Source organism: Dendrobates tinctorius, unplaced genomic scaffold, assembly GCF_039654945.1.
Source record: "Dendrobates tinctorius isolate UK_male_01 unplaced genomic scaffold, ASM3965494v1 ptg000163l, whole genome shotgun sequence".
NCBI lineage: Eukaryota > Metazoa > Chordata > Amphibia > Anura > Dendrobatidae > Dendrobates > Dendrobates tinctorius.
In genome coordinates, this window is record NW_027361830.1 from 1472019 (window position 1) to 1486023 (window position 14005).

Genomic DNA, 14005 nt, shown 5'->3' on the forward strand with positions numbered 1-14005 from the left:
GTCCATAAAGCAGGAGAAGGCTATAAGAAGATTAAGAAAATAGCAAAGCATTTTCAAGTTACTGGTTCCTCAGTTCGAAATATAATAAGACATAGCAGTTAACTGGAACAGTAGAGATCAAGATAAGGTCTGGAAGACCAAGCAAATTTTGTGGTTAAAAATAGGATAGAAATTGTTGTGAGTTCATTTTCCCCTTCATTACTGAGGCCCGAGGAACTCTCTCTTCTGGTAAAGAAAGGTAGTGAGCCTGATTGTCAAACACCTGAGGCTGATGATTGTGACTGGCTGAGTGGAGTTACGGACTGGATATAATGCTGCCGACGCCCTTCTGCCCTGCGGGTGATTTCTCTGTGGGATCCTTGGAGACCAGTCTGAATTCCTGCTCCTCCAAAGCTAAGTTTGCTGCTTGGCCTTTTGCTTTTGTGCTTTGACTTTGTTTTTGCTTTGTTTTCCTGGATTTCTGCCATTCCCTGCTGGGGTGTGCTGAATTCATTTAGCTCTGTCTTCTGAAAATACCTGAGTGCTGATTCAGTTTTTGAAGCCTAGCTGCTTCAGGGCCTTTTTCATATCAGCTGGTTGGCTTATGTCTTTGATAGGGTTTTGGCAGATTGCAGACAGCAGCCTTCCTGTCCTTTCCTATCTAGGTAGTTTTGGGGCCCCGTCTTTGCTCAGTCTATCTCTCTGTCTGTGTTAGTATTTTCATCTTGCTTCACCGTCATTATATGTTGGGGGCTGCCTATTGCTTTGGGGTCTGCTCTGGGGCAGTTTAGATTTCCCCTTTCTTTCTTTAGGCCTATGTATTTCTCCGGCTGTGATCGAGGGGTCTAGGGCATCGTAGGAACCCCCCACGGCTACTGCTAGTTGTGTTGATAGGTTCAGGGGTCTGCAATCTGATAGTTGCCAACTTCTCTGGTTTTCTGGACTTAGCTTGTATTTCTGCTTTTGCCTCCTACAGTGACTCGTTCATAACAGAATCACCCGCCATACCGCAGATTCTAGGGTACTCAATAGCAGGAAAGAATTGTAAAAAAAAAAAAAAAAAAAGTGTGTATATTTTTTCCTCTATATCTATAATCTCTGAGGCCGTAGGGGGAATTTTTTTTTCACTCAATGGAGATAAAGCAATTGTCTGATCGTGTGGAGCAGCTCGCTGCGGAAGTGCGGGGAATTTCCGCCTACCTTGCTCATTCACATGCTGCTGAACCAAAGATTCCTACACCTGATGTATTTTTTGGGGATCGGTCTAAATTTTTGAATTTCAAAAATAATTGTAAATTATTTTTTGCCTTGAAGCCTAACTCGTCAGGGAGCTCCACGTAGCAGGTTAAAATTGTCATCTCTTTGCTGCGTGGCGATCCCCAGGATTGGGCGTTTTCTTTGAAACCAGATGATCCTATTCTGACTGTGAACGCATTCTTTCAAGCTTTGGGGTTGTTGTATGACGAACCTAATGCGATTGATCAGGCTGAAAAGACCCTGCTGGCATTGAGCCAGGGTCGTGATTCTGCAGAATTGTACTGTCAAAAATTCCCGAAAGTGGACAGTACTTACTACCTGGAATGATAATGCCTTGGCTGCTCTCTTTCGGAAGGGGTTGTCAGAAGCCGTAAAAGATACTATGGTGGGATTTCCTGTTCCCTCTGGTCTTGACGATTCTATGTCATTAGCCATTCAGGTTGATCGGCGTTTGCGCGAACGCAAAGCTGCACGAGAGGTGTTGCCACCTGTTGAACAAATGTCTGAACCTATGCAATGTGATAGTTTTTTCCAGAGAGCAGCGTCAGGAGTTCAGAAGGCGTAATAAGTTGTGTTTTTTCTGTGGAGATGCCTCGCATATTATTTCTGTCTGTCCCAAACGAGAGAAACGCTTTGCACACACGTTTTCTGTTGGGGGTGTTCAACCTAAGTTTCTTCTGGCTATTACTCTGATCTGCTCCCTGTCCACATTTTCCGCCAAGGCGTTTGTGGATTCGGGAGCAGCCCTAAACCTAATGGACTTGGATTTTGCTAAACGTTGTGGATTTCCGATGACACCTCTGCAGACGCCTATCCCTTTGAGGGGGAATTGATGCTACTCCTTTGGCTAAAAATAAACCCCAGTTTTGGACCCAGGTGGTAATGCGGGTCGCCCCAGACCATCAAGAAAATTGCAGATTTCTGGTGTTGCATAATCTGCATGATACTGTTGTTCTGGGGTTTCCCTGGTTACAGATTCATAATCCAGTTTTGGATTGGAAATCTGTGTCTGTGGTGAGTTGGGGTTGTCGGTGTGCCTTTAGTGAGGATCCGGTGTTTTCCACCTCTCCTCAGTCGCATGATGTTCCTGATTATTTGGGGGACTTTTATGATGTATTTAGTGAGAATGAGTCTGCGTCTCTGCCTCCTCATAGGAGTTATGACTGTGCAATTGAACTGAGCCCGGGGTGTAAATTTCCCAAGGGTCGGCTCTTCAATTTATCTGTACCCGAGCACGAGGCTATGCGATCCTATATTAAGGAGGCGTTGGAGAAGGGTCATATTAGACCATCCTCGTCACCCTTGGGTGCCGGTTTTTTTTTTGTAGCCAAAAAGGATGGATCATTAAGACCTTGTATTGATTATCGTGCCCTCAACAAAATTACTGTTAAATATCAGTATCCGTTACCCCTGATTTCTGATCTATTCTCCAGAGTTAAAGGTGCTTGCTGGTTTACCAAGCTTGACCTCAGGGGGGCGTATAATCTTATTCGCATTAAGCATGGGGATGAATGGAAGACAGCGTTTAATACTCCGGAGGGACATTTTGAGTACCTGGTGATGCCTTTTGGGCTCACTAATGCCCCTTCTGTCTTCCAGTGCTTCATGAACGATATTTTCCGAGATTTTGTCGATAAATTTTTGATTATCTATCCGGATGATATTTTGATCTTCTCCAAGGATTGGGATTCTCAAGTGGAACATATTCGGACTGTGTTCCGGATCTTGAGGGAGAATTCCCTGTATGTCAAGGGATCTAAATGCCTTTTTGGAGTACAGAGGATTTCTTTTTTGGGATTTATTTTGTCCCCGTCAACTATTGAAATGGACCCCGCCAAGGTACCATTCACGATTGGGTTCAGCCCACTTCTTTGAAGGCCCTCCAGAAGTTTTTGGGTTTTGCTAATTTTTATCGGAAATTTATAGCGAAATTTTCTAGTATTGCCAAGCCATTGACTGATTTGACCAAAAAGGGTGCTGATGTGTTAAATTGGTCTCCGGAGGCTGTTTCTTCCTTTCAGGAGTTGAAGCGAAGATTCACCTCCGCCCCGGTTTTGCGGCAACCTGATGTCTCACTTCCATTCCAGGTAGAGGTGGATGCTTCTGAGATTGGTGCAGGAGCTGTTTTGTCCCAAAAGGATCCTGTAACATCTAAAATGAATCCCTGTGCTTTCTTTTCCCGAAAGTTCTCTCCATCTGAACGTAACTATAATGTGGGGAATAGGGAACTGTTGGCCATGAAATGGGCATTTGAGGAGTGGAGACATTGGTTGGAGGGAGCTAAGCATCAAGTCGTGGTCCTCACTGACCACAAGAATTTGATAGTCGGCTAAGCGCTTGAACCCTAGACAGGCTAGGTGGGCCTTGTTTTTTACACGTTTTGATTTTGTGGTTTCTTTTCTTCCTGGAACAAAGAATGTCAAGGCAGACGCCCTCTCTAGGAGCTTCCTTGCTGATTCTCCTGTGGTGACCAAGCCTGCTACCATCTTAGGCGAAGGGGTAGTTCTTTCTGCCATCTCGCCCGATTTGAGACGTGCTCTGGAAGAGTTCCAGGAGGACAAACCTGAGCGTTGTCCCAGTGGAAAGTTGTATGTTCCTGACCAGTGGAAGAAGAGAGTGATGTCTGAAGTTCATTGCTCTGCTTTGGCTGGTCATCCAGGTATTTTTGGTACTAGAGATCTGGTGAGTCGGTTTTTTTGGTGGCCCTCCTTGTCTCGTGATGTCAGGAATTTTGTGCAGTCCTGTGGGACGTGCTCCCGGTCTAAATCGTGTTCTCGCTCTAGTGGGTTGTTGATGCCTTTGCCTGTCCCCAAGAGGCCATGGACCCATATTTCAATGGATTTCATCTCTGATATGCCTGTCTCTCAGAGGATGACCGTTATTTGGGTGATTTGTGATAGGTTCTCTAAGATGGTTCATCTTGTACCACTCCCTAAGTTGCCGTCTTCCTCTGAGTTGGTGCCCCTGTTTTTACAACAGGTGGTTCGTTTGCACGGGATTCCTGAGAACATTGTATCTGACAGAGGAGTTCAGTTTGTGTCTAGATTTTGGAGAACTTTCTGTTCCAGGCTGGGAATTCAGTTGTCCTTCTCCTCTGCTTTTCACCCTCAGACCAATGGGCAGACAGAGAGAACAAACCAGACCTTGGAGTCATATTTGAGATGTTTTATTTCTGCTGATCAGGATGATTGGGTTTCATTTTTGCCCTTGGCCGAATTTGCTTTGAATAATAGAGCTAGTTCTGCCACTTTGATGTCACCTTTTTTTTGTAACTTTGGGTTTCATCCTCGATTTTCTTCAGGGCAGGTGGAGCCCTCTGCCTGCCCAGGTGTTGACACTGTGGTGGAGAGAATGCATCAGATCTGGGACCAAGTGGTGGATAAGTTATCTCTCTCCCAGGAGAAGGCCCAGCGGTTTTCCAACCGACATAGGACCATTGGTCCCCAGTTTAAGGTTGGTGATATGGTGTGGTTATCATCAAAAAATATTGCTATGAAGGTGGCTTCTCCTAAGTTTAAGCCTAGATTTATTGGACCTTACAAGATTGTGGAGATTATTAATCCGGTCTCTTTTCGTTTGGCTCTTCCTGTCACATTTAAAATCCATAATGTGTTCCATAAATCTTTGTTGAAGAGGTTTGTTGAACCTGTTGTTCCGGGGGTGGCACCTCCAGACCCTGTATTGGTTGAAGGTAACATGGAGTATGAGGTAGAGAAAGTACTGGATTCCCGTCTGGCTAGACGGAGACTCCAGTATTTGGTTAAGTGGAAGGGTTATGGTCAGGAGGATAATTCCTGGGTCTCCGCCTCTGATATTCATGCCAAACGATTGGTGCGTGCCTTTCATCGGGCTCACCCTGATCACCCTGGTGGCATAGTTGAGGGTTCGGTGACCCCTCCTCAAGGGGGAGGTACTGTTGTGAGTTCATTTTCCCCTTCATTACTGAGGCCCGAGGAACTCCCTCTTCTGGTAAAGAAAGGTAGTGAGCCTGATTGTCAAACACCTGAGGCTGATGATTGTGACTGGCTGAGTGGAGTTACGGACTGGATATAATGCTGCAGACGCCCTTCTGCCCTGCGGGTGATTTCTCTGTGGGATCCTTGGAGACCAGTCTGAATTCCTGCTCCTCCAAAGCTAAGTTTGCTGCTCGGCCTTTTGCTTTTGTGCTTTGACTTTGCTTTTGCTTTGTTTTTCTGGATTTCTGCCATTCCCTGCTGGGGTGTGCTGAATTCATTTAGCTCTGTCTTCTGAAAATACCTGAGTGCTGATTCAGTTTTTGAAGCCTAGCTGCTTCAGGGCCTTTTTTATATCAGCTGGTTGGCTTATGTCTTTGATAGGGTTTTGGCAGATTGCAGACAGCAGCCTTCCTGTCCTTTCCTATCTAGGTAGTTTTGGGGCCCCGTTTTAGCTCAGTCTATCTTTCTGTCTGTGTTAGTATTTTCATCTTGCTTCACCGTCATTATATGTTGGGGGCTGCCTATTGCTTTGGGGTCTGCTCTGGGGCAGTTTAGATTTCCCCTTTCTTTCTTTAGGCCTATGTATTTCTCCGGCTGTGATCGAGGGGTCTAGGGTATCGTAGGAACCCCCCACGGCTACTGCTAGTTGTGTTGATAGGTTCAGGGGTCTGCAATCTGATAGTTGCCAACTTCTCTGGTTTTCTGGACTTAGCTTGTATTTCTGCTTTTGCCTCCTACGGTGACTCGTTCATAACAGAAACAGAAAAAGATGCGATGCACACTACACTACCCACATCTTGCTAATAGTTTAGAGAATAGCAAGAGTTTAAAGAATTGCATTTTGGTAAAGAAAAACTTTTCTTATATAAGTTTTTAATTAATACCTCGCTAAAAAGACTTCCATTTACGTACGATATCCAGAGTTTCCAGAAGTTTGGCAACTGGGAAACCACAGCTTTTGTTAATTTCTCCACAAACTCAGCCTGAGGAGGGGATTTATACTTCCAAGCTGGAAAAGGAAAGAGAAAACAAATGCATACATTAGTAATTCGCACTGTAAAAGTTGCAAGATCTACTACACCCAACTTCCTACTGTTTGTCAATATCCACAAACCCCACTGGCCGCTAGCCCAAGGGGAAGTAGGTTCTAGCCTATTGTGAGTGCTCGGATTCTGGACTCCACAAAGGACATTTCCTCTTTACTGTATGACATGTCAGAAGTTGTTTAACCCATTCTGCTGTGGATTTTTTTTTCCACTAACTTCTGTCTTCCCAGAGCCATAGCAATGTGAATGCTTGTTTCTTTGCGGAACAAATTGTTTTGAATGTCACCGTTTCATTTATCATAAACTGAACTGGAAATGAGAAAATACTTTGTAAGGTAAAAAAGAAAAAAAACAAACAATTATTGCTTGGGCTTAATTTTTATACAGCATTCACCGTGTGGCAAAAATGATATGTAACCAATATTCTTTTGGTCACTAAGATTATTGCAATACAAAACAACTATAGGTCATGCTTTCTACTGTTTTTCTACATTCAAAACAACTAAAAAAAATAATAATTGATGCCATATTCTGCGATCTATTACTCTTATTTTTCCAGTGATGGAGATGTGTGGGAGTTGTGTTTTGCGTAGTGATCTGTAGTGTTTATCTGTAACATTTACACAGTCCCTATTAAAATGGCAGAATTTTGTCCTGCAAAAAATATCATACAAAAAATCAATTCAGCACTTTTTTCACCTTTAATATTACCCATAATCTGTACAAATCCATTGAGAAACAAACTGAAATAATTTTGAGGAGGAAAATAAAAATTAGGTGGTTGCATAAGTGTGAACAGCCTATTATAATTGGGCACGTGGTTGTGTTCAGAATTATCTAATCATATTTAAAGACGGTCATCAAGACGTGACTTAAATTTCGCACAACGGCAATGTTACCTAGAACTGGATGTCCCTCAAAAATTGATAAAAAGAAAAACTTATTACCATGGCCTGCCTCATATTTGGACTTGTCTCCCATTGAGCACATCTGGGACATTATCAATCTGCAATTGCAAAGGGAGCTGCCAGCAGCGGATTTTGATGATTTGTGCACTTAAGGTCATTCAGTGTGGCAGAACATTCCTCAGACAACCATTAATAACCTCACTGATAGCTGCAAGGCGTGTAAGTGTGTGTATTTCTGTGTGTGTGGTTCTCATAGTTGATACTGAATAAATCAATGCGGTTTGAAAATTTTGTTTCCATTTTATATGCACCATACAACAGGCATCCTGCTAAAGGTGAGCCAAAGGCCGCACCAATGTGGAACATAATTGTGCGGCAATCAGTCATAGCAGCGGGTGGAATTTAGCTGGCATGTGGCTGGCCAAATGATCTATTGTGAAGGATCTTGACTATTCCTTATGTACTACATAATAAGATCTGACTAAGGCTATGTTCCCACCATCAGCTTTTGGTGCATTTTTGATGTTGCAGAATTTTTGCACCCATTTTTGTGTGCGTTTTTTTAACATACATTTTTATCGAGTTTTTGACAATGCTTTTTTGTCTCTGTTTGATGTGCCATGCATGTGCATTTTTTACTTGTGGGATTTCTGCACCGAATACAAGTTTATGGGAAAATCCGCACAAGTACACAGTGTACCCGCAAGAGAAACTGACATGCTATGGATTTGAAAAAATGCACTGCAGGTTTTACGCAGCATTAAAAAGAAGCACAGTGGGCATGAGATTTCTAGAAATCCCATCCGCTTTACTAGAACTGTAAGACGCTGCATTTTTGACACAGCAAAAACACGCAGTATGAAAAACGCACCAAAAAGCGCATTGTGGGAACAAAGCCTAAATATCTGCTTCTTACAGTCATTTCGTCCAGACTGGAAACTGCTGCCTCTTTTTAATGATGGAGTCTGGCTGAGTCGGGAAATTGGAGATGGACGTCCATCGCTGTCAACATCGAGCATCGGACTCTGTAGAGTAGCGGTCCCTGTTTAAAAATAAATAAATACATTTTGTTAGTAGAATATGACTATTTTTCCATTAGAATCCAAATATATCTTTAGCCTAAAATATCCAATTAAATGTTATATAAAATACTAAATTCACAACAAAGTGTAATATTTGGACTAACTCTTTGAAATATGCAAACTGTGCAAAAAGACAGAACAGACAATGAAACAATGGACAGCTTCTTTACAAACACATTATCACAGTTCCTATAATAGAAATTCACTAATTCTTAATTGCTTGTGTGATGACAATTCTACAATAAACATGAGGAACAACCCTTAATAAAAATGTGAAATGAATGTATCGTATTCTACAGTGCCACTAGAGGGCGACATAACACTACTATAAAGGCAATGTCGATTCTCGTAACCTACCAAACATTGTATATCCAATTTCTTTTTTTTTTTTTTTACACAAAGTATTACAACCATATTATTCTTTACTCAACTATGTAACATGCAGTTTGCTTCCTATCTGCACAGGAGACTCCTGCACCCAGAGATTCCCTCTCTTCCCATACCCCAATTTACCATTTTTATACTAATTATTCTTTATGGCAGCTGTTATATCTGAACTCCAATCTAAGAGTTGAAATTGCAGTAGTTACATGTGATAGTTATGAGAAAAAACCTGTTTTTTTTACAAAAAGGTATAAAGCAAAATTCACCCGAATTCTAAATTAAGCAGTAAAACCCCCTACTTCTCCATGTTTTGTACACTTTGGGCCAGATTAATTATTTTATTTTTTTTTTTAAGTCATTTATTTTTTTTGTCTTGTGGTATTCACTAAATTTTTTTTGCGACAAAATATTTAAAATGGGTCACGTGACTCCGGAATTTTGCGCATAATCAAAAAAGGTCTTTATTTTTGCTGTTAACCTGCTTTTTCTTTATTAGTGCAAGTAGTTGTATGTTCCAATTAAAAAGTCTCAAAATTCGTGAAAAAATTCTGGGTCTGCATAAAAATCACTCCAAGGGATGACATTACTGCAAAAATTATGACTTTTTAAAAAGTCGAAACAGTGAATCAACCTAAAACAACTGGAAACTCCAAAGCACGCCCACGATGGCGAACTTTCAAAAAAAAAAAACACAAGTGAAAACGTAAAAAAAAAGTCTATAAAAAAGGTGAAAAATAAAGGGCAAATGAAAAACAGGCGAAAAACACTAAAAAGTGCATGAAAAAGACACACATGCAATAATGAATATGGCTCTTAATGATTCACTATGCAGTTTAAAGTGTCTAGGAAAGGTGAAGGTGGCTAAGCGGAGGCATAACGTGTGCCAGATTTATTACTTGATGCAAAATATTCATTATGTAAAATAAGTCACCCACGGGTGTAGCTGGTCAGATTTACCGCAGCGCCTGCGTCACTGTTATAAATTTAGCAGTTTTGGTCTGCCTCTCTAGGTTTACCATTGGCGATAACATAAAAACTTTGGTCGGTACAGGGGGCATTACATCAGTGTTACATTGAAAGGCAGCCCACAGGGCAAAGCCGAGTTAAGTCTGTTACTGGGATACCTGCGGCCATTATCAGGCCCTCTGCTGCCAGGGTTAGGCCCTCTGCAGAAATGGCAACTCCACCATACAACTGCATCAAAATGGCATAGACCTCTGTAGAACTGCTTAGGGATTGCAAATCAGTACTGATTGCAATATCTGAGGGGCTAAAAGGCTGTTAAAGAAGGAATTAATTGGAACTATACTGTTAGCTGGGTAGAAAGACAAAATAAGCAATTGTAAGTACACATTGCCACATAATATGATGGCTGCAATATATTAAGCTGATAAAAACTTTGATCGGAGTGCCTCTTTAAGTCTGTGCCCTGTCCTTTCCTGGGCAACTCCTCCATCCAGCTGCTGGTGTCCCCCGCCGGCCTCTTAGCTTCCCCTTCAGCGGCTCCTGATGGACTGCAGCGGTGAAGTTCCATCTGAGCAGGAAGACACACTCTCCAAGCTCTTTTTTGGACTGGATAGGACACCAGCAGTCGAACAGACGACCCCCATTGGACCAATTTAACCTAATAAATTTGTTGTGGATAACCCCCTAAATTCCCCGACAAGTAATGTAACCAGCTTTCCAATAGGTTTAAGCAAGAGACTCTCAGGCTGGCTCCACACGTGTTCATCTCATGCACAGGCCCAAAACTGGCAACCATTTTGGATATTACCTGTGCAAATCCACCACATTTCTGACCAGTATGAACAAACTTTAGAAATGCTGGTAGACCACCCTCTTCAGAAGCACTGGTTTCACCCGCATCTCTCCCATACACATCTATAACTAAGAAAAGACATTTCCAAGTACTTATGTTTGCAGGGAATTTAGGTATACTTCATACTTTATTGGTTTTACAGCGCAGGGAAGAAAAAAAATACTGATACATGAAAACCGTCACCAAGCGGCGTAGCTGCCGCTGCCTCACCTTATTATGGGTGGGTCTAAGGCCACGTGGGTGAGAGATCCAGAAGTGGTGACGTGTTTCTATTATACTTTTCCCCTGACTGTCCCACTCCTGGTTTTGGCTTACAAATGCTGAGGTAAAAAACTCTCCAACTACTCAGTGTGTGAACGTGGCCTAAGCACTTGGCTCACTAAGACACAAATATTTGATACTTTATTAAAAAAAAAACCTGTGTTTAAATGTCCAAGGACACACCCTATTGACAAATGGCATGATAACATCCAGCTATCAATTTCATCACACATTTCCAAGATTAAATAAAAGAGAATAAATAAATAATAATTAAAAAAAACTAGTAAAATAACAGCAGAATGGCACTACTAAAATACTGATATTTCATGGTGAAAGGAAGCATCTCCTAAAAACGCTCTCCCCTCAAAAAAAAAGGGTTGAATGCTAGATTTACACGATTATTACCGCCATTCAATACGAAATAAAACTTCTATGAAGTGCCTAGAAGATACAGCCCACTCAGCACCCAAGTGTGAGAGTGCGACAATCAGACCCGCAGCTCAATCACAGCAGTATAGCAATTGTGTACACAGAGTAATAACAGCTTTTTCATTGTTTCCAGGTTCTTTATTCCAGGGCCAAGGACCTTTTAATGAAAATGACTGCCAACGCATGCAACAGTTACTAAGAAGGAGACACAAACAAAATAAAGACCAAAAACAGTATGGGCAAGCTTATTAGGAATATGTACACATTGTAACGGAAGCATAAACTGCAATCCCGTGGATGGGTCTTCTCTAGTCCTACATGCTGTCAGACACTGGGGGCTTCCTACATAAAGGCGGTCTGTTGTGGAGGCAGATGTGAGTGCAGGTGAAGAACTGCATCCTCTTCATGGAAGTATGTCACACTGAGCTTTCTCACAGCCTACAATAGTAAGAGGGAATTGTGATCCGTAGCCTCGGGCCTTTCTGAAGGCCGGCAGACTTCCTTACCACCCTTAAATACCTTTGAACATTTTTCCTGCACACAGCGGGTCCTTGTCCTGTGCTGCAGTCCGACCACCCACTGTTGCTTGTTGACCAAACATGTAGTACTTGGGAGCTCGGCGGATACAACTAGGGTATAGGATTCCGTCTCTACGTAAGGAGAATAATCTGCACACACATATTTCGCTCTTCTGAGATAAGAAAACAGGGCAGCATAACAAGGCCGGCTAAAATTATACTTATGTCAACAATGAGAAATGTTATTTGATTTTCTCCTGGGCCTAGAAGCTCCGTCACTGTCAGACTAGGCAGAAAATCCTCTAGGCGATATGAAGAGAGAAAACATTGGTTTAATTGTATTAGTAAAAAAAAAAGGACTATAATTTAAATTTTCACAGGTGGTGATGAATTATAATATTTGTAGTTAAAACTCCCTCTACTGCCCATGAGACTACACAGAAAAATAAAAAAGATCGCCCCAAGAAACATGAAGCAACATAAGGGTATGTGCGCGCCACGTCATTTTCAAGCAGGTGAACCCACCAAGTTTTAAAAAAAATATGCTTCAGGAAGCAGAGGCATTATTTTTTCCGAAGGGTCTTTATTAGTGATTTTTTTGGCCATTTCCTGTGCACTTTTTCAATTTTTTTTTTGGACCATCAGCGTTTTTTTGACCGTTTTTCCAGTTTCAGTTTTCATGAAGATGGGAATAAAGTAAAATAATACCATTTTAAATTCCTTTCACTGGTGCCAGATTAAAAGGTTCTTTTTTTTCTCACAGACGTGGACACTATTATTAAAGGGATGCACAGAAGGGGGCACTATGCTGAGACACAAAAGAGGCATTATCACTGTGTGGAGACAGTAGAGGAGCTTACTGTATGAGGCACAAAAGGAGGGTACAATTACTTGCAGTGGGGGCATTATTACCGTCTACTGCCCTGGTTATAGCAGGTGGGGAATATGAGGAGGGAGCTGGGAAAAGCGATGAACCAAAAATGTCTGTGTGTTACATTCTGAAGAGATGAGTTATGGATGGAAGAAATAGTCATGGTGGTCTGGGCTGAATATACAAGTGTGTGCATATGTAGGCAAACAGCATCTATTCTTTTTTTTTCTATTAGATGTGGATAGAAAGATGAGTCTTTGTTGAATGGCCACAAATCACCTCACCATACACAGACGGAGATTCTTTTGGGGAGTTAGCAAACATTACTGTAGGAATATTCAATAAAACCATACAAGTTATTTACCCTTGTTTATCAGTATTATTGGTAATATCTGTCATGGGGTTACTGTGACAGTGTGGAGCCAGAAGACGACAACGTCTGATTACTCCTACTCCGGCGCTGAGAAGAAGCACTAGAAGCACTTCTCCTTCATTTTAAATGTGTTTATTTCTTTTGGCAGAATAGGGGGGTTAATTGGCCATGTTGAAAATCCCTGTGCTCACATCTGAGCTCGGTTAGGGACTCCTTTCCCCTTTATAATCTGGGCTCTGATACAAATCCTTGTCAGAGCTAACATTTGCTGCATGGCTAATGGAGAGAGAGGAGTTCATATGAGGAGAGTTGGAGGAGTTATCTGTGACTGATGGTAGTTATCTGTGAGTGTTGCTTGGTATGTATGCGTGGTAATTCCTTATACTTCTCTACTTTGATTTATTCCCCTACCTCCACTCCCCTGTGCATTGCTCTGTTATATGTGAGTGAATATTTTGTGTGCCTGGAGTTTTCTGTTAACTCTTGTTTGTGCTGTCTTGTTTGTCGGGTTGGTGTACTATGGAGCACAGTAGAGCCCCTCTTCCCTGGGTAGGGGAAGAGAACAGACGGAGGGCTAGCTCAAGAGATACGGCAAGGGTGGAGGCCCCGGCATCTTCACCTTCAGAAATGTCCCGGGGAGTAGGGCGAGCTAGGGCGCCCCCTAGTGTTAGGGACAGGGAAGGAGCCCCTGGTCCCGGGTCACCCGACAGCTATGTCATGACAATATCAGTCTTGTAGAAATTTTTGACTTACTTCAGAGTTAGGCAGGGTCATTTTTATTACAGAGTCCACCATCTTATAGAAAATAGTACAGGAAGGCACCAAAAAATAGGAGGGATACACCTGAGGCCTGTTGAAAAGCAAGACAAAAACTAGAAAGAGAAAAAGCCACAGGCCATGTACACAGGGATCACCTTAAATATTAAAATATTTTATTAGGTACTTGTAGACAACTGAAAATACACACATAAAAACATTTAAAAGTCATAAAATGCCATATATACTATACAAATAGGCCCATAATAGAGCTACAGTCCTCAGAAAAGTGACATATTGCTTGATAAACAAATGGATATCCCCATATCCGACAATATTCATGCACATGGATGAGGTCAGCACACC

At 42.0% G+C, this 14005-nt stretch overlaps 1 protein-coding gene across 1 annotated transcript in view; it reads right to left on the reverse strand.

The window, feature by feature from the left end:
* The window catches only part of EXOC2 (exocyst complex component 2), a 274558-nt gene that overhangs the window by 111139 nt on the left and 149414 nt on the right, over positions 1–14005 (reverse strand). The window contains exons 11-12 of the mRNA XM_073550138.1: positions 8063–8188; positions 6077–6201 (exon numbers count right to left, since the gene is read on the reverse strand). Of these exons, the coding sequence (XP_073406239.1) occupies positions 6077–6201; positions 8063–8188 (251 nt within the window). The remainder of the gene's footprint in view (positions 1–6076; positions 6202–8062; positions 8189–14005) is intronic.